The following is a 24,254-nucleotide window of genomic DNA, read 5'->3' on the forward strand; positions in this document are numbered from 1 at the left end:
TAGGTGATAGGCAGCTTTCACCAGCGGGAGGGAAATGAGGCAGGACGCTGGGCATCAAGAAAGATGGTGGACTGTCTTCAGCAGAAGGACGTTTATATTAGAAAATACCAGCTGAGCCCTGACCGGTGTGGCTCCGTGGATAGAGCGTCGGCCTGCGGACTGGAGGGTCCCGGGTTCGATTCTGGTCAAGGGCATGTACCTTGGTTGCGGGCACATCCCCAGTGGGGGGCGTGCAGGAGGCAGCTGATCGATGTTTCTCTCTCATCGATGTTTCTAACTCTCTATCCCTCTCCCTTCCTCTCTGTAAAAAATCAATAAAATATATTAAAAAAAAAAAAAAAAAAAAAGAAAATACCAGCTGAGGTGGGTGACACCAGAGGTGGGATAGGAAGAGTTCATTGAGCTGCCAAGACTGGGAAACCTGGGTAACTGGGCACCTAGGAGCAACCCCATCAGCTGCCTCGGCCTCCTCCCTGACCGTGTCCCGCTGACGCCACAGGTGGGAGAACAAGGACATCTACGCAGCCGCCATCCGGAGCCTGCGGTTGCGGGAGCTGCAGAACGACGAGTGCACCACAGCCGTGCGGGCGGGCCTGGGCTCCATTGTGCCCCTGCAGCTGCTCACCACGCTCAGCCCTCTGGAGATGGAGCTGCGGACTTGCGGCCTCCCATACATCAACCTCGAGTTCCTGAAGGTCAGTGCTGGGGCTGGGCGGGCAGGCAGGGCCTGTCCCAGCACTTCCTGTGCCCCAGCACCCTCCTCCTCGCATGTGGGAGAAGCTATGCTCAACCCTATCTCACAGCTGAGTAACCTAAAGCTAAGAGATAAGTCACTTGCCAAGTTCACACAGCCAGCAAGTGGCAGAGTCAAACTTTGTACCCAGATCACCTGCTTCCAGAGCCCAGGCCTTAAGCCACCATTCTGAGCTGATGGACTATTCTTGCCAAGACCCCTCCATGCTTCAGCCCATGCCAGCTTCCCTCAACCGGGCCCTGTGTCCCAGGGTTGCTTCTTCCTACTTGAGAGACCTTGTCCAAGTGACTTCACCTCTAGTGGGAACGGTGACAGGACCTGCCCAGTGGGGTCAGAGTGGTAACGTGTATAAGCCCTGCTGCCAGGTCTGGTGCCCAGGCCACAGTCACACAAACCAGCACTGGTACAACTAACTTCGCGGTCACTGTCTCATAGTCCTCGCCCTGGTCCTGTGCCATCGTTTCCCCGCTGCACTCTGTCCTGGGATTGGCCTGCCCTGGGGAGGCCCTGGGTCAGCAGAGGCCAGCTCTGCTCACATCTGGGGGCCTTTCTTCCCAGGCCCACACCATGTACCAGGTGGGGCTGATGGAGACGGACCAGCACATCGAGTTCTTCTGGGGGGCCCTGGAGATGTTCGCCCAGGAGGAGCTGTGCAAGTTCATCAAGTTTGCCTGCAACCAGGAACGCATCCCGTTCACCTGCCCCTGCAAGGACGGGGGCCCCGACACAGCCCATGTGCCCCCATACCCCATGAAGATCGCCCCTCCAGATGGCACAGCAGGTACTGCCCTCCCTGGTCATGTGCTAAGTGGGGAGAAGGCCCTTCTCTGATTAGAATGGGGCCCTGCATGAGGGAGGGAGAACAACAGATCAGGGACCCCAAACACTAATGCCCAGACGTAAGTGGGGGAAAGGCCAAGGGTAACATGCCTCCCAAACCTGACCTTCACCAGGTAACAATACAGGTCCAATGTTGATATATTTTCCAATATTTGTAAAAGCTAAAAATCTAGACATGTTTTAATCTTTCAACTTTTAAATGCAGCAAAATAGCCCTAGCTGGTTTGGCTCAGTGGATAGAGCATCGGCCTGTGGACTGAAGGGTCCTGGGTTCGATTCCAGTCAAGGGCATGTGCCTCAGTTGCAGGCTCCCGGCCCTGGTTGGGGGCATGCGGGAGGCAACCAATCTATGTCTCTCTCACATCAGTGTTTCTCTTTGTCTCTCCCTCTCCCATTCACTCTAAAAATCAATGGGAAAGAAGATAAAAACAAAAGAACAAATAAAAATCAATGGAAAAAATATCCTCGGGTGAGGATTAAAAATATTTTTTGAAAAAATAAATGCAACAAAATAATTAAAAAACAAACCCTTTGCTGTCTGCAATGATTCCCTCTCAGGTCAGCAGCCTGGGCCTGTGCTGGACAGCAGTAGTGTGTCTGCCTTTTCTCCTCCAGAATCTTCTCCGGCACCACCTCCCGTGCCATGTGAGGGCCAGCCAGGCCTAGGTCTCCCTGGGATCCCAGCCCAGCCCTCTAACACTGCCCCCATTTTTCCCACAGGTTCCCCAGACTCTCGCTACATCCGCGTGGAGACGTGCATGTTCATGATCAAGCTTCCCCAGTACTCCTCTCTGGAAATCATGCTGGAGAAACTGCGTTGTGCCATTCACTACCGCGAAGACCCCCTAAGTGGCTGAAGGGAGGGAGCTCGAGTTAGGCTGTCACCGAGGCACTGCTCTGCCGGCTTGGGAAGCCTGCCACTGCAGGCGTGTCCCTCCAGGGAGGGCCCTGCGTGAGGAGTTGGCGACATTTTGCTTTTCTGAACTTTTGTCCACATTCCAGGGCCTCCTGGAAGACCTAACCTTTTGTATTTGTACGTTTTGTGATGGGTTGGTTCTTTTGCTACCGTTCATGGTGTTTATAGGGTAGTTTAGTTCCCAGTTTGTGTCTCATTTGATCTTCCTGGACACTGTCCTTCGTGGCCACCAGATTCTGATGCCCTAGGGCCCTAGATGGTTCCACATCACAGAACCACCCAGCAGGAAGTTGGCGATGAGACGCCATCGCCCACTCAGAGGCCTATTCCTTCCGAGAACACATCCACAAACAAGCCTGTGGCCAGGCCTGCCCCACCACCTGGAGCCAGTTTCTCCTGGACACGGCTCCTGCAGGCCTCCTTCCATGGTGGGACCAGTTACCCAAACATGGGAGGTTTATGTGTTCATCTTTAGAGCCTTGTTAATGGTCTGGGTTTTTCTGAGGAAAAGTCCACAGTGGTCCCCCCATCCCTTCCGACTATCTCTGCTCTCCGTCAGCTCTGGGACCCTGGTCTGCGTTTCCCCTAGTGCTTCTCAGGAGCAGGCGACCAAAGCAGAGCCAGGCAGGTGCGTCCCACCTCCAGGAGTTGAGAGGGACAGTGCTTGAGACGGACTGGATAGGAAAACACGTGATGCAAGCCTTCCCCCTCCTGTGCTCAGAAACGGCCCGTCCTCGCTGTGGTGGGATGTGAGGAGCTGAGGAAAGGGTCCCACGCCCACTTTAAAGAGCTGTCTGAGGTGCTCTGCTCAATTCGGGGTCTGCTTCAGTGACTAAGACCTTCCAGTCCAGATGGAGACGCAAGGGAGGTCCTTCTGCCCCTCTGGCTGGGCCCACCCAGCACCCCCCTCGCTGCCCCATGTGTGTGCCAGGGCTGGGCTGCCCCAGCTCACCCACTGCCCCTGCATTTGTGCCCCACCTGGGTCTTTGTCCAGTGGTACTTTGTTGAAGAGCAGCATATGCCATCTTGTTGGACTGTCATTTGGGCCTTGCCAGTGCTCACAGAATTCATCACTGTATTTATTGTATAATATTGTGAATATTGGAAGTTCTGAGTGAGTGCTGAGAGGTGGTTTTGGAGTGTGAATGCTGGTGAGAGGAGGATGTGCTCCTCCTTCCTCTGCCTGATGGAAACGTGGATTTTTGAGCCGTTAGCATCCCTCTCCTCCCTGTTATTCCTAGGAACTGCATTAAGGACCATTGTAGAAAAGATCCCCGCCCCTAAGGAAAAGATAAACTTGGGTTAACTGTCCAGTTGCATCACTTATATTGGATGCAGGATCAGTGTCTGGAGGCGAGTGCCTGCCGTGTCCCTGTCTGGAGAATGTGGTTGGCCACTGCCTCATGTGGCCACAGCCCCCTAGACTGGAGGTCACAGCAGGATGTAGTCCTGACAAGGATCCTGTTTCATTTCTGCATAATGAAAGAGCCTTTGGATTTATTAGAAGTGGTTTTTCCTCCTGTATTTTTAAATTCTTAGTTCCCTCTAACTCTTCCCATCCCTTGAATGAGTTCAGAATTCTGTCAGCTACCTCCCCACGAGGGGATTGGGAAGCTTCTGTTGGCCAATCACTTGATTAGATGATAGCTGTGAGTTACCTGCTGCTAACATGACTGCTTCTCCCAGAGAGCACATTGAGGTCCAGACAGATCTAAACCTTGGCCCTAAAACACATGTGCTGTAAAGTTACTTGATGTGTATTTATTATAATTATTTATGGTTGCATTTAACAAACTTTTCATTCAATTTGATGCTATTTACACCATTGCTGTGTAAAGAAAGCTCACTACAGGAACAAAGTCTCACCAATAAATAATCTTCATCTAATTTTGATTTTCCCTAAGAATTGTGTGATCATCTACTCTTTTTAAAAAATTTTTAATTTTCAGTTACAGTTGACATTCAATATTAGTTTCAGGTGTACAACATAGTGATCAGACATTTACATCTTATGAAGTGATCACACAGATCTAGTATCCATCTGATACCATAATTGTATTATCGACTATATTTCCTATACTACTTTTTACAACCCATTTGACTGTTTTTATAAGTGGCTATTTGTACATCCTAACCCCTTTACCTTTTTCACTCATCCTCCTAAACCCCCTCCCATCTAACCATCCATTTGTTCTCTGAAATTTCTTCATTAGGTCCATCCATGTTCTTGCAAATGGCAATATTTCATTTTTTATGACGGAGTAAAACTCTGGTGTACATTTACACCATATCTTCTTTATCCATGTCTACCCACAGACACTTAGGTTGCTTCCATGTCTTGGGTAACGTAACTAATGCTGCAATGAATATAAGGGCACCCCTATCTTTTCAAATGAATGATTCAGATTTCTTGGGATCAATACCCAAAAGTGGGATTACAGGACCATATGGTAGTTCTATTTAATTTTTTGAAGAACCTCCTTAATGTTTTCCATGGTGGCTCTGAGAAGAAGCTCACCCTGGATCTGCCAGGGTTCCAGGAAGCAGAGAAAGCCTAGTCCTGCTCACCTTCCCCCACACTCCCTGAGGTCTCCAGAGTGCACAGGAGAAGGAAGCACAAGACTCAGGTAAACTTCAAGTACAAACTTTATTTCTAGTACAAGGATGTGAATAATTATAATAATAATAAAATAAAAAGAGGGAGATGGGGGCTCTGATACTTGGTTTAGAGTTAAGTCACAGAGCTTAGGGCTCAGTCCCAGTGAGGGGAGAGCCCAGCAAGGCCCTGGCAGGGACAGGAAGTCCCTCTCTGTCTCCATCAGAAGGCAGTAAAGAAAAAGGAGCCATTTCCCCACCCAAACAGAAGGCAGTGATGCCAAATGCCAAAGAAACAGATTAAAACAAAGCCGGAGTCCATTCTAGTTCAACTCATCTCCAAAAGCCTGTTCCTAACATATATTGCAACTGACCTGAACACTTTCCCAGGGCTGCTCCACACACAAACCAGAGTCCCAATTCTAGAGGGGGGCAGCACACAGGAGGCTACCCAAAAGTTCCCAAATTTAGGCCCCTGCAGGAAAAAGAATCAGGTTTCCACAACCCTCTCCTCTCTCCACCAGGACCACACAGCACCAGGAAACAGTGGTGACAGTATGTCAAAAGATGGAGCTCTGGTGGGCTGAGAGGCAATAAGTTGTATTTTTGTGCTGCCAAAAGGCAGCAGCTAAAGCTGAAACATTTCTTAACAGCCTCCCTGCTAGCCCTCCCTCCAACCCCCAAACTCCCACATCACAATCTCAAAAGACACAAAATGGTCATATCTTAGAAAAAGGTCAATCTACAATCTCCCCTGCCCACAGAGCCCGAGAGGCACGGTCTGCACTGCGGCTGCGCAGAGAAGATGGAACCCTGTGCAGGTTCTCGCAGACACCATTACTCCTCCTCTTCCTCCTCGGCATCACCAGCTCCCTGTTGCTTGGGGGGTTTTGCCTAATGAAAACAGAACACAAACAAAAGCCCACATAGAAAGTGAAAATTCAGGCAGTATACCTTCAGAGCTCTGAAAATGTCAAGCTTCCATAGAAACGTCTTCATCAAAAGGCAAACGAACAGCCCTTCAGCCACAAGCGGCCTGTTGCCCAGCTCCTCTGACTTCAAGAACCATACCTACCACACCCACCCGCTCCCGAGTCCTCACTGAGCATTTCGAGGCTGGATCCCCCATTACCTTTGCAGTCCTGTTGCGAAAGCTGGCAGTTGTGGCGGTGACCCTTGAGTTCCTGCCACCTTCACTCCTACCACTGAAAGAGAAGGATTGGAAACTAGTTTCTAAGATGCCCCTGAGCAAATGTCAGACAACTCAGCAAACAGCTGGAACCAGACACAGCAGCTCTCTGTGAGCAGACAAACCAACAACAAATAGCAAAAGGACATTTTGGAAATCGGCCATAGCACAAGCAAAGTCCACACGCTCATAGTCTCCCAAGCTATTATTACCTTAACCCATGTCTCCCTGAAGGCCCACGGGCAAAAGAGGGCGCAAGGTTTTCTGGGTAGAGGTTTCGAACAGAGCGAATCACTGGAACATGCCCAGTTGCCATGGCCCCATTATGGCTGTTTCGATTCCGCCCCTGAATGTCCTGGCTGTCTAAGTTGTTGAGCTTCATTACGCTGGGCTGGGAACCAGATTTAGGGCTTGATGTGGATGTTGACACACGGTTACAGGTAGCCATCATATTGTTAATGGGTCTGCTAGGAGGAAGAGGGTAGGTGGGCACTTTAGCGGTTTCCTGCTTAATATCATCCATGTAACCAGAAGACAGGTCTCCTGCAAAGAGAAGAGAGAACCAGTTTTAGGGAAAAGACTGCTCCACATAGTGCTAGAGTTGGAGCAGGAACATGAAGATTCTGGGTAGAACACAACTGCCTCTCCTCTAAAGGCTGCTGAAACCCAAGTCTCCGGACGGTTGGGAACAACTTTGTCCACACTATATACTTATTAGTTGAGTCCTCATATAACTAACCAACAATCATGTGTAAGCAAACCTTGAAAAACAATGTCTAACTGGCTTTGTAGTGAGTTTCAAAAACAGTTTACTTGCCTAGTCCCTGAGACTCTTTAATAATAATAATGATAATGATTGAATACTCTAAGCAAATTTCAACTAGAGGTAGGGGCCCAGGGCAGCCATAGTAAGGTCTAAAAACTATCTCCAAATAGTCCACTGAGAAAGCTACAGCTGAAATCACTACCAAGCCAGTACCCTGTAAACCTACACTCAAGACCGCTCAGTCTAACATGGGACCACAACTGCTAGTAGTGAGATCCTACTGTGCTTGGTTCAGGATTCAGGGACCCCCATGTTAGAGCAGCGGATGAGAGAAACGGAAAACAGGCCCGAGTCAGCAGCAGACCTGCAGCTTTGGCTCAGCCCTGGCTAATACCCTGGTGTCTGACACGCCTCTTGGGCAACTCTGGTGAGGTCTCTCGAGACTGGAAATCCTGTCTAGGAATATCCTCCGTCACATGGTTGTTTGCTGTGGCTGGGCGTTGGTCACACTGGTCCTAACAAAACAAAACAAAAAATTAGTACCTCTGGGCTGAATCATTTCTTGGAGAGGGAGCAGTGAGAAGGAAGGAAGGAGCAGCAGGTTAGGGGAACACACCTAATCCGGGGTCTTTGACAACCACTGAGAGGAAGGGCCTGAGACTAAGGAAACGCATCTAGAAAGGAGCAATCGTTCCTATTAGCACCCAAGGTACTGAAGAAGCCCTGCCTGATCTGTGCAGGGATCAAGGAATGGCTGGTGTCGCGAGCCCTAAAAAGTAGACTATCTATACTTTGACCACAGAGTATTTGCATAGTTGCTTATTTCAGAGTCTCCTGGAGGAGACAACCAGCAGTCTTTTATCTACTGCTTGACCTAAAAGCGTAAGTCTTTATTTACATGAATGAAATGGGTGGTGGTCTAGCAACAGCTATATGGCATCAACTACAGAAACGATCCTGAACACACCTGGAGTGTTAGCTCCCTATAACAAGCAGGGATTGGGCAGAAAATTGTATTCCCTGTTAACAGATCCGAATCCTACAAAAGCTGAGAAAGGACTTCAACTTGTCTAGTATAACTCCTTCATTTACAGATATCCTCAGTGAGGAAACAGGATCTACCCCATGGTCAATAGTAGAACTAGCCCCCAGGTCTCCTGAAATGCAAGCCTCAAATACCACAACAGGAAGAATCTGCCTGGTCAAAAGTAGAATATGTTAGTGACATCAGGAGAGCTCTCATCTCAACCAGGCTGACAAGTCCTCCACACCTGCATAGGAGTCCTGACTCCATGGTCCTTAGCTAGTGACATGATGGCGTCAGTTGCCAGATGGTAAAGAAAGCTCACAAAACAGGGCATGTCCAGTAGCCAAGTCAGGTACACATGCAACTTAAACACTAAAGCAGCGTTCTCAGCTCTGAAAGCCCCAGGTTCACTCACAACTCGGGGATCAGCATGGAGTGAAGTAGACGGGTTCTTCAGGGACTTTTACCTGGTGATGGAACAGCACCTCCTCTTCCAGCTGGACCCCACAGAATTCACATGGGATGATGATGCTGCCCTCCACAGAGGGTGCACTGCTCAGGCCCATCAAAGAGTTGAACTGGTTACTTGTAGCCTGCTGCAGAAACCTCTGGAAGATGACATCAGGGTCCTCCACCACCTCTTTGGGGGAAGTGCTACCCATGTTAAATGAAGGTAAGGCACGGGAAGGGTTACAGCTTGTCTGTCTCAAAAAAAGGGGGGGGAGGGGGAGAGGAGAGAGAAGGGGTTTAAAAAAGGTTAAGGGAAAAAATACATTACTGAAACATTTTCTAGGAGTCATAAAATTTTAATAAGGCTTGATACTAAGGAGAGGAACTAGAAAGGGTCAGGAAATGCAGATGGAATGCTCACTTTACCTTTATTTTAAACATTTCTGTGCTTTTTTTTTCCTTTTTACTGTGTTCATGTGATTATTCTTTTTAAACTAATTGGAAAAGATTCAAGATTCTTCTCACAACCACATAGCAAGAGAGGACCCAAATATTCTTTCTTATCCAGTAAGTGGATTTTCTTATGCTGCTCCCAAACCAAAAACTAGGTTTATTCAAATATGTATTATTCCACTTATGGGGTTGCTTAAGCTTTGGAAATGCTAGACTAGGCCAATCCAAATCAGACAGAGCAAGAGTGTTGAGGGGAAAAGTAGTTTCCTCCACTAAGCAATCCTAAAACAAAGTCTATTATTCTCTAATCGTTCCTAAATGGCTCAAGAATGTTCATTTAAGAAATATCTGACACCTTTCATATACCAGGTATTAAGATTCAGAAACTAGGAAAACCCAGAATCTATCCTCAAGGAATTCAGCCAATGGTGCAGACGACAGGGGATCAGGAGACCACATCACAGGGTAACAGACTAAAAGAGAAGTGGGCACAGAACTTTTAGGGTGCACATAGGTGTGACCTCTGACCTAGTCTTCAGAGCGTCACTCAGGATAGTTTCTTGCAGGTTGTGTCTGAAACAAGTCTACGAGTAAGGGGTCTGTTGAGGAGGCAGGGGTGGAAGGCCACATGGCTTCCAGGCGAAAAAGTAAAGTGCAAGAAGGACCCCTGACCCTTCCAGGGAACTGCAAGGACTTCAGTACAGCTCCAATAAACAAAATGTGGCATAAAATGAGACCAGATTACATATGGTCAGTAGAGACAGAGTAGTCACCACATGGAGGGAGCAAACTGGGCCTGCTGGAATGAGCAGTACTTTTTCCAAGAGTGAACAAGACTAAGTTCTCATAGCCGTATGTCAACCACATCATGGTAAAACACAGTTGCTACTCCTACAACAGGCCTATTAAAATAATTTGCTCGCCCTAACCGGTTTGGCTCAGTGGATAGAAGGTCGGCCTGCGGACTGAAGGGTCCCAGGTTCGATTCTGGTCAAGGGCACATACCTTGGTTGCGGGCACATCCCTAGTAGGGGGTGTGCAGGGAGGCAGCTGATCAATGTTTCTCTCTCATCGATGTTTCTAACTCTCTATCCCTCTCCCTTCCTCTCTGTAAAAAATCAATATATTAAAAAAAAAAATAAAGAATTTGCTCAAGACCTCATGTGGCCTGCAACACCAACTATGGCCTGCACACATTCCTACTTAAAACCTTCCAGTAATTCACAACACACCTGATGGTCGATCAGTAATTCCTCTGGGTAGAGCTCCTCACAAAATTCACAAGGCAACATGGTCTCATCAGCTGCACCTGGGTATCAGAGGCCACACAGATGCCAATGAATAAAAACAAACGATTCAACCTGTTATTCCCCTGGTGGGGTTTTAATTAAAAGTGTGACTCCCTTTGACATTTCAGAGATGGAGCAATTTGTGGGGCTGTAAATCCTCCCAGGGAAACTGCCCAAGAGACAAACCCCAAGCAAAAACTGCCACTATGGAAAAAGATTTACTGGCCACCATTCCCTGAGTAGCTATTAGTCACTTACCCACTACTCTCATTAAGAAAGAAGTTTAAATGTACAATAACTCTAGGCACTAATCAGCCTTCTGTGCATTATTTCAATCCTCAGGAAAGACTTATGAAGCCTGGCCTGTGTTGCTCAGTTGTTGGAGCTCAATTCCTGGTGAGGGAACATGCCCAGGTTTCAGGCTCAATCCCCAATAGGGGCCTGCAAGAGGCAGCCGATTGATGATTCTCCCTCATCATTGATGTTTCTATCTCTCTCCTCCTCCCTTCCTCTCTCTGACTTAAAAAAACTTTTTTCTTAAAAGTTACTAGGAGTTACAAATATTATTGAGTTCGGCCTTTACATGGATCTGAGTCCAAAATCTACATTTATGATTTTTAAAAACCCAAGCCAAAAATTCAGTTTAAAACTGTCCCTGTCAATAGTACCCCCAGGTGCCTGCTAGAAGCATCTATACTCTGAGGAACACATCAGAAAACTCAAGGCTAACTCCTTGAGAGGGAGGCACTAAGCCACCATGAGTGAATCAATAGAAAAAACAAAGACCAAAGAGCTTGATATGTTTTCAGACACAATATAAAAATAACACATTTAAAGATATGTTAAAAAGGGAATTGTAATATGACTAAGGTATAAGAGGTTATTTTGAAAATGAGACACACTGAAGAAAAATGAAAAACATATATAATGTTACGTGCATTTACTTAAAATGCCCTGTTCTTGATATATACATCCTGAAGTATATAGAGGTAAAATGTTATATCTGCAGCTTATTCTCAAATAGCTCAAGGGGAAAAATTATAAAGATCAAAGAAAAATACTAGAAATGGTGAATAAAGATGAGGGGTATGTAAGATATTTGCTATACTATTTTCTGACAGTTTTTAAAAATAAAAAGTTGGAAAAGCAATGACCAAACAAAAAAGGCAAATTTTATCTCATGAAAAACTTTCATTTTTAAAATAAATTGTACAATGTAAGAAAACACACACACTGTGGAGACATAGGCTATGAGTATCAAAAAACCTACCCTTTACGTCCTTCAGAGCACTGGAACCGCCAAGGGACTGCTCCGCCTCACACACAGCCCTCCAGAAGTCCTGCTCTGCCAACCTGGGGGCCTGGCCTTCATTCTGCAGACTCAGGGCCAACATGAAGTCCAAGTTTGAACCGTCTTCACCACCCGCTATGGGGGACTGTTGGCTTCTATTCCTTTCTTGTTCTTCCACTGCGGGGGAAAGTAAACTGGTTCTCAAGATACATTAGAAATGCCATGCTTTAGCTCAAGTCCATGCCTACAAATATTCCAGGTTTATAGGCATCTATGCAGGAATAAAAGAGGCCCAGCCCTCCAGTTCTCACAGGACTCCAAATATTAAGTATGCCATGATAAAATGTTCCAATACTATTTTATTAATAAGCAATACTGAGTTTTGGCTATGAGACAGGCACTGTGCTAAACACTTTGTGTGTTTTCTGCATTGTAGAATGGTTTACAGCATGGGGTCAGATTGCCTGAATTCAAATCTCCGCTCTACCCTCATGAGACTCCTGTGAGAATTAAACAGATTTTGATAACCTTCTAATCCCAAACACAACTCACATAGATTATTCTGAATTGGAAACTGGGTTGTCGTGTTCCTTTGGTTGGTAGTCCTACTATGGGAAAGTTCCGATTCTGAGGCTCTCAGGGGCCTTCGAGATAGCCTCATGGGTGGATCCAGAGACTCAATTTGTCTGAGGAGTTGGGATGCAATCCATATTCCATCTTGACCCCAAGACACATCATACGCATTAGGAGGCATGGCAACCTCATCCCTCTTTTTCTCCCCATCTCTCCTACAAACTTCTGGGTGAGTCTTCAGATCTTTCACCAGGACATTACGTCCACAATTGCCACATAACTCTGTCCGGGCACCACAGTAATCTTCATGGTCCTTCAGTTTAAGAACAGAAAGTTCCAAATCACAGTGTTGGCAAAGGGCAAGCCGCAGAGGACACTCAGTCTCCTACAACACAGAGTAATGAAGCAGTTAATATGCAAATCTAAGAGAGGCCATGTTTCAGTACAGGGCAAGGAAAGCAAAAAAGTATTTACTTCAATATTCTCTTCCAACCCTAGCTTCACCTGCCTGCCATGTTTTTCTATGAATTTAAGAGTCAGGGCTTCTCACTTTGTCCCTGCCACCAGGTTCTACAAAGGGAAGAAAATTTTAGAAGGAACCTACTCACTCAACCACCCTGACTTATTTTGTGCACACATTACAAAGTAATCCAAAATCAGCCAGATATGCCCAGGAGCAAAGAGTAAAAACCTAACAATTCAGACAGGTTTGTCAAAGTTCCACCAGCCCAATTTCCCCTTACCCTTCCAATTTGTCTTAAGATCTGGTAAAGAGACTTCCTGTTAGAAAGACACTGATTTGTCTAATCTGCATATTTGTATTATAGCACTGACTTTATATTGACCAAATAAGCCAAGAATCACCAGTGAATATACTGTACTCAGAAAATGAAGGACATGTCACTGATTTAAGTTACTCAACAGCAAAAAACATGTCACTGATTTAAGTTACTCAACAGCAAAATCACTGGCACTTACTAGGTAATATGGTAAGTATTTTAACAACTCTAAAAAGTGCTAGTAACTCACCACAACAGCATAGAAAGTAAAAACTTTTTTTAAAGGAAAAAGTTTCAAACTCTTTAATCTCTGACCTACACTGTTATAGTTTTACTTGCAGGAATGTTAGGAAATAATCTGTACTCAAATCTTTAAAATGACAGCTATATCACCAATGTGAACCCCAGAAATAGCTGGGAGAGAAGCCAGAAGCGGGGGCATTTGATTGAAGGTTGTTTATGTAGCAGGTAGATGTTAGATCCAAAGAAATACTTACTATTATTGTTAATGTGACCTCAATCAAAGGTCAAATGCTTAGAAAAAATAATGAAGTTAATAAGAGTGCCAAAGTATTTGTGAGACATCTATCTCTAAGCTATGGGGTTACAAGTGATTCTTGTTCTTTTATTATCTTTTCTAATTTTCTTCCTTGAATATAAATTACCCTTTAAAATTATAAATTAATAAGTGTTAATTTATTTGAGACAGAATGAAATGCACGAATCTTAAGTTGCATACCTTGATAAATTTTTCAACAATGGACAGTTTTATCTCAACTAGGGACAAATGATACTATGTTCTCTCACCAAATGCTCTCTGAGAAATTTCTTTAGGTGTCAACAGCACACTATCCAGATGATCAAGTCAAAATGAAATTACAAGATGTAAGGCAGGTTGTGGACTAAAGGGGGTCATACCACATTGGCAACCCCCAATTTGGATTGGCACTCAGTAAGGCTGCAAGTAGCCAAATTCTGGAATGAGTTCCAAAGGGACTCATTATAAGACTCAGTTCCAAAGGGACAGACTCTGAGGCCTGAGCATGTGGCACAACAGCCATGCAGTGGATCTGGCAACAGTCAGTCAGTCAGTCAGAGCCTCAAATAGACTTTGAGAGGCGATGTGCATGGATCTTGTAGAGAACAGACAACCAAACTAGCTTTCTGTTCCGCATGTGGCTCTGTAATCTCACGCTTGGCCCCATAGTAACTCACTCCCTTCATTGTACAGGAAAACTAACCTCATGATTCTGCAACTGCCTCTTCTCCAACTTCTTGTTACATTTGCAGGTTACCTAGGATAAAAAGTAAAACTCAATAAATTGGCTTTGTGATAACTTGCTCACTTGCTATTGCACAATAGCAAGTATAATACATTAAAATATTTGAGTCCTTGCTGGTTTACCTGACAGTGTTCTGTAGCCATGTGAGTCTCCATGCCAGATTTGGGAAATGGTTCCTTGCAGATAGGGCACACACCAATGTTCCTTTGACAATGGATCTCATGGATGGTAAAGTTACACAAAGGAATTTCCCTTTTGCTACGGAATTAGATCAAAGAAAAAGGCAAGCATTACTGACTGATCTAGTCAGCTCTAATCACGTGAAAATCTGTCTTATCCAATCTTTATTCTCCATTATTTCTCTTTAGCGAATATCTCGTCTATTAGCTATTATTGTTACTACCCCTGCCTTTCAAGAATCAACTCCTGAAGGTTTGAGTCTTCTGTGCAACACTCTGAATTATCACTGCTATACACTAATTCTAAAAGCTCAACCTCATTTTCTAGATGTCAGAGCTGATCACAACCAACAACATGAAGTCAGACAGTCAGATGCCAAAAAGAGCTGAGCTAGGCTTTTCCAAAACCATCCATGCCCCAAAGCACAATGGTACACTTCAGTATTATTTAAAAAAAAAAAAAAAAAAAAGCCTACCATTTATTTTCACTCTGTCTGAGATTAGAATTATTCCACTGAAGGTCAAGCCAGGCTGTTGGAGCTACTGCATCAAACTCTCTACGTTTGATCATTTGCAATGTCAGGCTTTGATAACTTACACAGGGTTTTCTATCAGAGAGGTCACAACATCAATGACCAATAGCAGCAGTCCTATGATTGTGGAAGGCCCAACAGTCTGCTGGCTATGACTACTCAGAGCAAGGGCAATTTGTCCCTCCAGACATGATGCAACCACAACAGCCATACACTGGGCAGATTTTCCAGCCAACTTATGCATACAGTCCAACTACACCTCAGCCATTCTATGGAAACAACTCTGAGGATGGGCCACCTTTAGTACAAGAATTAGGTATCAATTCTGACTACATCTGGCAAAAAACACTAACAGTGTTAAATCCATTCAAAGCAGCACATGGGCCCTAGCCAGTTTGGCTCAGTGGATAGAGCGTTGGCCTGGGGACCGAAAGGTCCTGGGTTCAATTCTGGTCAAGAGCACATACCTCGGTTGCAGGCTCCTCCTCGGCCAGGGCCCTGGTCAGGGCATATGCAGGAGGCAACCAATCAATGTGTTTCTCTCACATCGATATTTCTGTCTTTCCCTCTCTCTTCCACTCTCTCTAAAAATCAATGGAAAAATATCCTCAGGTGAGGATTAAAAACAAAGTAGCACTTGGAAGCATCATGAATAAGAATGATCTGGCAGGACCAATGTTTTCTTGGCCCTGTCTTTGGAGCCACATGTTACTGCCTGGCAAAATTCAGTAGGCCATGCTTATGGATGGGATCAGTGCAACTGAATGTCTAGAAATGTTTTGTGTAGTTTTTTAAAATGTATTTTTATTGATTTCAGAGAGGAAGGGAGAGGTAGAGAGAGAAACATCAAGGATGAGAGAGAATCATTGATTGGCTGCCTCTTGCATGCCCCCTACTAGGGATCGAGCCCACAACTGGGTATGTGCCCTTGGCTGGAATGGAACCCAGTACTCTTCAGTCCACAAGCCAACGCTTTATCCACTGAGCCAAACCGGCTAGGGTGAAATGTTTTGTTTTTTAAACTTAATGAGTATGACACGTGTTTCATTTGGTTATGTGGCAAGTAGCCTGGATAATATCTTCTTCCAACAATCCTACTTTCCAGCTTTGCAGTGATTTTTTTTTTAGCAGGATGGTATAGGAATCATCTCACTGCTCAAATTATTAGATGGTATAGTTTTTCTGCTTCCAAAATTTTTATTTCTGCATTAGACTTATTGTGATGAACACTTTGTAAGGTATATAAATGCAGAATCACTGTGTAGTATACCTGAAACTAATATATTTTGTTAACTATAATTTAAAAATAAAAAATAAATTTAACAAGAGTATATATACATTCAAACAAGACCTAGTATTCAAAGGCCTAACCTTTTACTCATTTGGATGTGACAATTTCACAGGCTAGCTAAAGTAAAGATTGTATCAAAAGAATAATTGTGTCCTCCAGAATAAAATCGCAGACAAAATACTAATATACTTGCTTCCTACCTACAGATAAAATAAAGATGTTTTAAAGTGAGATAAATGAGAACACAATTCTATATATCGATAGAACTGCTAAAAACCCCCGAGGTAGAACTAGCAAGATAAAATTTCATTTTAGATAGAAATGATTGAAAGGTGAGCCAAGACTTCATGAAAAATTCCCACCCCTAGCTCGTTTTGCTCAGTGGATAGAGCCTTGGCTTAGGGAACTGAGGGTCCTGGGTTCGATACCGGTTAAGGGCACATGCTTGGGTTGCAGGCTCAATCCCCAGTAGGTATGCAGGAGACAGCCAATCGAGGATTCTCTCATTATTGATGTTTCTATCTCTTCCTCTCCCTTTCCCTCCCTCTCTGAAATAAAAAATATATTAAAAAAAAAAAAGAAAAATTCCCAGTAGCCTCCCAAACAATAAACATAACAAGCCAGAAACCAATCCTTTAATACATGCAAAAATAAAAAGCTGGCCCTAACGGATTTGGCTCAGTGGATAGAACGTCGGCCTGCAGACTCAAGGGTACCAGGTTCGATTCTGGTCAAGGGCATGTACCTTGGTTGCAGGCACATACCCAGTGGGGAGTGTGCAGGAGGCAGCTGATCGATGTTTCTCTCTCATCGATGTTTCTAACTATTCCTCTCCCTTCCTCTCTGTAAAAAATCAATAAAATATATATTTTTTAAAATAATAAAATAAAATAAAAAGCTGAAGGAAGCTTATGTTCTCTAGAACCACTCTCCTCCCAATCAGAAGACACCTTAAGAGTTAATATGCAAAAACATCTTTTCTAATCACAACTACTCTTCTTCTTTTTTAATATTTTTTTTTATTAATTTCAGAGAGGAAGGGAGAGGGAGAGAGAGAAACATCCATGATGAGAGAGAATCATCAATTGGCTGCCTCCTGCAAGTCCCCACTTCGGATCGAGCCTACAACCCGGGCACCTGCCCTTGACCAGAATCGAACCTGGGACCTTTCAGTTCACAGGCCAACGCTCTAACCACTGAGCCAAACCGGGTAGGGCCAAACTACTCTTTTTACTGGTCTAATCGCAGCTCATATTTTGAAGAGTACCTTAATTTTTCTTAGAGAATAGGAATATGGCTCTAAAGACAAAAAACAATTTTTTTAAAATATATTTTATTGATTTTTTACAGAGAGGAAGGGAGAGGGATAGAGAGCTAGAAACATTGATGAGAGAGAAATATTGACCAACTGCCTCCTGCACACCCGCTACTGGGAATGTGCCCGCAACCAATGTACATGCCCTTGACCGGAATCGAACCTGGGACCTTTCAGTCCGCAGACCGATGCTCTATCCACTGAGTCAAACCGGTTTCGGCTAAAGACAAAATTTTAAAACCCGGAATTTAGACAGGGTTACTTAGATGGGAGGTCTGTGCTGGCTTAGTCAGCCTCCCATGCTAATCTGCTCTTTTCTTTAAATAAATTGCTTTCACTTTGAATAACCTTGTTTTCATTAGCTTTTCATTCATTAACTACCTCCCCCCTCCCTTTTTTTTTTCTTTGGCATAGTTATTTATAGATTGTTCTAGGTTTGAGATTCCTTGACTGATAAAATGAGATTATCTCACCCGGGCCAGTGTGGTTCAGTTGATTGGGTGTCCTGTACACCAAAGATTACTGGTTGGATTCCCAGTAAGGGCACATGCCTGGGTTTCATGCTCAATCCCCTGTAGGGGGCGTAATAGGAGGCAACCAATTGATGTTTCACTCTCATATTCCTCTTCCTTCCTCTCTATAAGTCAATTTTTTAAATATTTTTTAAAAAAGAGTATCTTGCCCTAACCGGTTTGGCTCAGTGGATAGAGCGTCGGCCTGCGGACTGAAGGGTCCCAGGTTCAATTCCGGTCAAGGGCATGTGCCTTAGTTTCGGGCACATCCTCGGTGGGAGGTGTGCAGGAGGCAGCTGATCAATGTTTCTAACTCTCTATCCCTCTCCCTTCCTCTCTGTAGAAAAATCAATAAAATATATTTTTTAAAAAAGAGAGAGTATCTTAACTGATGCTAAAGTAATATATCTGTTTTCTTATAAAACCACAGTGATGTTTGCTTGTAATTATTTATATCATTGATTACTTTGTATTAGTAACAGTATATATAAAACTCAAACAAAGCTAAAATACAAATTTGTTTTAAAGAAATGAAATCTTAATTCTTCAGGGAAAGAATATTGTGACCAACAGTTGCTCTGATTATATCCTAATTCTGCCAAAAGACTGAGAAGAAAAAGACGATAAAAAAAGAAAAATTGTTATTTGACTTGAACCTTTCATCAATCTACATCAAACTATTTCCCTTATTAAATATCTCTTTCCTGCCCTAACCGGTTTGGCTCAGTGGATAGAGCATCAGCCTGCGGACTCAAGGGTCCCAGGTTCGATTCCAGTCAAGGGCATGTACCTTGGTTGCGGGCACATCCCCAGTAGGGAGTGTGCAAGAGGCAGCTGATCGATGTTTCTAACTCTCTATCCCTCTCCCGTCCTCTCAGTAAAAAATCAATAAAATATATTAAAAATATATATATATATCTTTCCTCCTGCCACAATTTGGTAAGTTAAACATAATACAGGCACTTTTGCTTTCTTTAGCTTTTAGTAAGAGCACTTGTATATCACAAAAATATACCAGTGCTCTTGAGAAATCCCAATCAAGAGTCAGATTAGCTGCACTCCTAAGTTTCACTTTAGCAGAGTTGCTCTTTCTTGTCACTCACGTGGGTTAAAAAACTCCAAAATAGAAAGCTCAACATTCGAGACTATGCCCAGTCTTCACTTAACAGTTCTGGAATCATGAAATGATAATGATTATCTGGACTGCCAGAAGACTTTAGACTTTTTTTTTAAAGCAATTGAACATTCTTCCAGCAAAATTCTTTATAAAAACAGTTCAAAAGAAAAAAAAACAGTTCAGCTACACTGGTTCAACTGCTCTCTCACTACTATATATAGAGCCAAGATCATTAACCCTTGCTACCAATCAACCCAAAGACAACCAGCCACTGGAGCCACTCAGGGAAATCCTTGCAACATACTTAAAAACAAAACAAACAAACAAAAAAACCACATTAACCACCCTAGCCGGTTGGGCTCAGTGAATAGAGTGTCAGCCTATGGACAGAAGGGTCCCGGGTTCGATTCCAGTCAGGGGCACGTGCTCAGGTTGCAGGCTAGATCCCCAGTAGGGGGCTGATGTTTCTCTCTCTCTCCCCCTCTCCCTTCCTCTCTGAAATCAATAAAAACATATTAAAAAAAATTAACCTAGTCCAATATTTTTATTATGTATGTATTTTTAATATACTTATTATTGATATCAGAGAGGAAAGAAGGAAAGAGATAGAAACATCAATGATGAAGACAAAATCATTGATCAGCTGCCTCCAGCACACCCACACTGGGAGATCGAGCCTGCAACCCGGGCATGTGCCCTTGACCAGAATCGAACCCAGGACCCTTCAGTCTGCAGGCCAACGCTCTATCCACTGAGCCAAACCAGCTAGGGCTTATGATATTTTTAGTATCTTTTTAAAAAACATGGTATTTTTCAGAAAGGCAAAAAAATAAATTCCCTTATTTATAGGTCAGAATAGTGAGGCCCAAAGCAGTCAGTGACTTCCCAAAAGTCATTAACTAATTAACAGCAGGAACCAGAGCCCTGAAGCCCAGCTTCATCCTATCACTCTAGTCACTCACTACACCACACTGATATGATAGCTAAACCAACTATCTTGTCTAATTACCAAAATAGGCAATTTTATCCAAAATTGTTAAAAAGGCTTTAGACCTATATATCTGCAGGACAAATTATATGATTCTAATTTTAACCTGCCAATAAATAAACCAACCCTTTATAGAAGTTAGTTTATCCTCATTCCAATAACATTTCTTAGATTAATTTCTTACCAGTTGTCACACAGTTGAGTGTCCTGGTCATCTAGAAATTCAGCCATCTTTAGCTCTTCCAGGAAACTACAAAAGTAGAAGTGAGAACTTACTTTCAATTTCATTTCTGCTTTAAGGATGACAAGCAAAACACACACACACACAAAAAAAAACAGTGCACAGAATATGTCACAAAAAACTAGTGCATTTAAAGCATTTTATTTAATACCCAACACATGGGCTTCATCTTTTTTTGTTTAACTTTCACTTTAAAATAATCTGACTTACAAAAAAAAAGCACAAAGAACTCCCATATACTTCTCACCCAAATAACCCATAGTAAAATTATCAAATGTAGGAAACTAACACTAATACAATACTAGCAACTAATCAATAGATCTTCAAATTTCACAAATACCCTTTTTCTGGTTCAGGATCAAATCCAGGGTCACATACTGCATTTTATTTCCCCTTAATCTTCTTTGACCTGGGATATTTCTTGTTTCTTCATCTCTCATAATCTTGTTAAGTGTATTGGCTATTCTGGAGCATGTCCTTCAGTTTGGGTTTCATGTTTTCTCATGATTAATACATATTTGGCAAGAATACCAAACTGATGCTGTGTTCACCTTGGTGCATTATATCAGAGAGCATATTATGTCAACAGGCTTATTATTACAGGTGATGTTAACTTTGATCACTCGGAGTGTTTGTAAAGTTTCTCCACTGTAAAGTTTTTCTTTTTTTTTTTTTTTTTATTGTTTAAAGTATTACAAATCTCCTTTTTTTCCCGGTTAATGCCCCTTCTACTCCCCACCACTCCTACCCCCAGTTTTTCCTTCTTTTTAAACAAGATATCAATGCAGAAAGCAAAGTGCTGGCAATTTTATTACCAATATTTACTTTAGATTATGCCCTTCCATGACACAAAAATGGTCTTAAATGCTGCCTCCCAAAACAGCTCCTTAATGGTTTTGACATTTCCAAAGGAACTCACTTTTCAAAACACATTCATTCATTCAACATGTTAAGACCCTGTGTGCCAGACGCTGTGCCCTGGCATTAAGAATACTTTACAAATTAAAGGTAGTGTCTTGCCCAACAAATCAATTTAGTAAAAGAGAAAAATAAGCCAAAGAAATAGAAACACCTTAAGGTGAGTATTTTGATGGAAAGGTACATAGACAAAGGGAGATGGGAGTGGAGAGAATCTACGTTGGATAAGGATGGTGAAGAACTTTTTGAGATGACATTTAAACTAAGATAGCGGATGAGAATTCGGAAAAACCCATTAAGGCAGCGGGCCTACAAGTCAATGAAGGAAAAAGTAAACATAGATCTGGAAGAACGTAAATAAAAGGCAGAATGATTCAAGGAGCCTTCTCGTGAAGGACAGAAAGGATACTGAATGTTCCAGACTGGATGGTATTTAGGGAGTGACAAGATTCAGATCACTCAGATCTGAAATGTAAACCAGGGATAGGAAGCACCTACCTGTGAAAAGAAATCACGTTCCCAACCGGGGGAAGCCTAGGTGCTTTCCTCCGGGCGGATTCTCGGTGGGACCTAGTCTAGACCCCTGAACCCAGGGCGGAGTGAGGTACCCGGCTTTCTAACTGCAAGGGCTTGAGGGCGGCATTCAGGGCTCAGGGTCGGCCTCTCGGAGGGTCCATTCCGGGCCTGCCCCTCGGGGGCTGAGGGACTTAACCTCTCGGGGCCGCCAGTTCCTCACGCAGACAACTGACAATCGTTCCCAGGGTCGCTGTGAGGCGTGAACGGGCGAAGGCACGAGGTTTCGGGGCAGGGTTCGAGGGGAGAAGTCCGGCTCCGGGGCTTCGGAGGCCGCCGCTCCGCCCGAGGGGGCGGGGCTACCACTTCCGGGGAAGCGAGGCCCAACGGTCCCTCCCCCAGCGACGTCGGAGGTGGGAGCCGGGGGAGAGGGCCCCAGCCTCGCACACAGCAGCAGTTAACACTTATTGTAACCGTTTTCCACGGGAAAGCATTGGCATCCGGGCCACGACCCTCCCAGGTGAAAGTCACCCCCGCTTCAGAGACCGCGAAGGCGAAAGTCCAGGGAGACAGTTACCCGCCACACGGTGGTCTGAGTGGGCACTCGAACCGGCGTCCGTCGCCGAGACCGCACTCGGCCACCGCGACCCCCACCCTCCCCGGCAGCTCGCGGCCCAGGCCCAGCTCCGACTGGGGCGCGGTGGCCCAGCGGCGCTCGGGGCGACGCCCGCTCCCCAGCCGCTGGGGCCAAGGCCGGGAAAGGGCGGCGGCGGCGGCGGCGCCGGGGTCGGTCGAGGCTCCGGTTCCCTGAGGAGAAAGCGCCGCCTCCACCAACGGCCTGAGGGGACGCTGCGGCGCGGGCATCTGGCCCCCAGCGGCCGCGACCCCCGGGCCTACAGCTCTCTCGCCCCCGGTCCCCGCCCTCGGGTACCGGCCTCCTCCCGAACTGGAGGCCACGGGAAGCTCCCCGGGAGCGGGCCGCCGCTGCACCCACCTAGGATCAGGAGGACGTCGGGCTGATTCGGCAGCCCCGGCACCGCAGCCTTTTCAGTCAAACCCCGCACTGAACAACGGCCCCCAAAGCCGCCTCACCATTTCCGACCGTCGCGGAGGAGCGCGTCCATTGGCTAGAGGCGGCCCCGCCTGTACACCCATTGGATAGCACCGCTGTCGCTCCCAGGGCCCCGCCTTCTGTGTGCCGATTGGCTCCTCAGAGCTCTACGGGGGCGGGTCCGTGGAAGTCGCAGCCCCTGCACATCTGGAATGAGAAACAGAGACCTAACCAGTTCTGGGCCCATCAACTGCCTGTGGCACAGGCTAATAATATTTCCATGAATAATACTCTACAAACATTACTAAGACGCCTAATATATTAAGGTAATTGTCTTTTGTCCTCTTGTCATGAGCCATTAATACTTATTAGTCACTCTTTTTGCTATTACAGTGCCCTCTGGCAAGCAAGATATCTGCAAGGTTCTGCCCATATTTGAGCACTTTGCTTTTTGCTGTGGAAGCGTGAGCGGCTGAGGCAGAGGATTGAGTCCCAGTTTCACTCCTTGCTACTGTATGGATTGTCTGAACTCCTCTTCCCTCATGAATAAAAAATAAATAAATAAACATTTAAATATAACCAAGAACATCCTATATAAAAAACAGCAATTTCAAATCATGATTTTATTGTAAGTACTTGAAAGTATTATGAGATAGTGCTAAGAAGGAAAAGCAGGTTAGAAATTATTATTTATTTTTTAACAGGACAATATTTTTAAAATATATTTTGTTTATTTGTTTTATTTTTTAATATATATATTTTTTATTTCAGAGAGGAAGGGAGAAGGAGAGAGAGATAGAAATATCAATAATGAGAGAGAATCATTGATCAACTGCCACCTGCACACCCCACATTGGGTATCACTGCCTCATGCACATCCCCACAAGCAACGCATGTGCCTTAACCAGCATCAAACCATGACCTCCTGGTTCATAGGTCGACACTCAACCACTGAGCCATGCCAACTGGGCTGGGACAGAATATTTAGTGTAAATAGGCAGTATAGTCTGTGTGATTCCAAGAGTTACAACGTTTAGAAAAAACAGGCAATATTAATTCAAGGTGAGAAAAGTCAGAATAATTGTTCCATTTGGAAGCTGTGGACTACAAGGGAATATGAGAAAGGTTCCAAGTCCTGAAAACATTCTATAGCTCAATCTACAGAGTGGTAAACACAGATGTATTTGTAAGTAGTCACTAAGCTACACACTTAAGATTTAAACACTTTACATTGTGTGCTTAAATGTTTTTTTCAAATTATTTTTATTTATTGATTTGAGAGGGAGAGAGAGGAAGGAAGAGAGAGAAACATCGACCTGCTGTTTTACTCATCCATGCACCCATTGGTTGACTCCGGTATGTGCCCTGACCAGGAATGAGCCTGCAACCTT

The 24,254-nt window shown here is 44.5% G+C and overlaps 2 protein-coding genes, 1 long non-coding RNA gene and 1 pseudogene across 5 annotated transcripts in view; 3 read left to right on the plus strand and 1 right to left on the minus strand.

Annotated features, from left to right (window-relative positions):
* The window catches only part of HECTD4 (HECT domain E3 ubiquitin protein ligase 4), a 157,809-nt gene extending 153,314 nt beyond the window's left edge, over window positions 1–4,495 (plus strand). For both annotated transcript variants that reach the window (XM_028147247.2, XM_028147249.2), the window contains exons 74-76: window positions 500–695; window positions 1,313–1,535; window positions 2,315–4,495. In XM_028147247.2, the coding sequence (XP_028003048.2) occupies window positions 500–695; window positions 1,313–1,535; window positions 2,315–2,451 (556 nt within the window). In that variant the 3' untranslated portion in view covers window positions 2,452–4,495. The remainder of the gene's footprint in view (window positions 1–499; window positions 696–1,312; window positions 1,536–2,314) is intronic.
* A 643-nt stretch (window positions 4,496–5,138) lies between these two features.
* TRAFD1 (TRAF-type zinc finger domain containing 1) lies at window positions 5,139–22,914 on the minus strand. 2 transcript variants are annotated; one of them, XM_028147257.2, is made up of 12 exons: window positions 22,807–22,914; window positions 20,325–20,390; window positions 14,328–14,463; window positions 14,164–14,217; window positions 12,123–12,528; window positions 11,550–11,747; window positions 10,223–10,299; window positions 8,555–8,788; window positions 7,455–7,575; window positions 6,507–6,837; window positions 6,238–6,310; window positions 5,139–5,999 (listed from the first exon to the last, which is right to left on the minus strand). In XM_028147257.2, the coding sequence occupies exons 2-12, from the start codon at window positions 20,369–20,371 to the stop codon at window positions 5,943–5,945; spliced, it is 1,734 nt and encodes a 577-aa protein (XP_028003058.1). In that variant the 5' UTR covers window positions 20,372–20,390; window positions 22,807–22,914; the 3' UTR covers window positions 5,139–5,942. The 2 variants fall into 2 exon arrangements, with proteins under 2 accessions (XP_028003058.1, XP_054568651.1); XM_054712676.1 differs by lacking the exon at window positions 22,807–22,914 and adding an exon at window positions 21,798–22,191.
* On the plus strand, window positions 14,842–19,088 carry LOC129148142 (protein YIPF5-like; annotated as a pseudogene).
* Window positions 22,195–23,449, plus strand: LOC114231916 (uncharacterized). Its single transcript, XR_003617948.2, has 2 exons — window positions 22,195–22,332; window positions 23,257–23,449. It is a non-coding gene; the product is annotated as an uncharacterized LOC114231916 (long non-coding RNA).
* The last annotated feature ends 805 nt before the right edge of the window (window positions 23,450–24,254 follow it).

This window comes from Eptesicus fuscus, chromosome 23 (assembly GCF_027574615.1).
Source record: "Eptesicus fuscus isolate TK198812 chromosome 23, DD_ASM_mEF_20220401, whole genome shotgun sequence".
NCBI lineage: Eukaryota > Metazoa > Chordata > Mammalia > Chiroptera > Vespertilionidae > Eptesicus > Eptesicus fuscus.

Coding starts and splice junctions, on each gene's coding strand:
- TRAFD1 (XM_028147257.2), bottom strand. CDS start 20,371: ATGGCTGAATTTCTAGATGACCAGGACACTCAACTGTGTGACAACTG. Junction 11,748..12,122: donor TCCAATTCAGAATAATCTAT/GTGAGTTGTGTT, acceptor TTTCCCCCGCAG/TGGAAGAACAAGAAAGGAAT. Junction 6,000..6,237: donor TTCGCAACAGGACTGCAAAG/GTAATGGGGGAT, acceptor TGTTTTCATTAG/GCAAAACCCCCCAAGCAACA.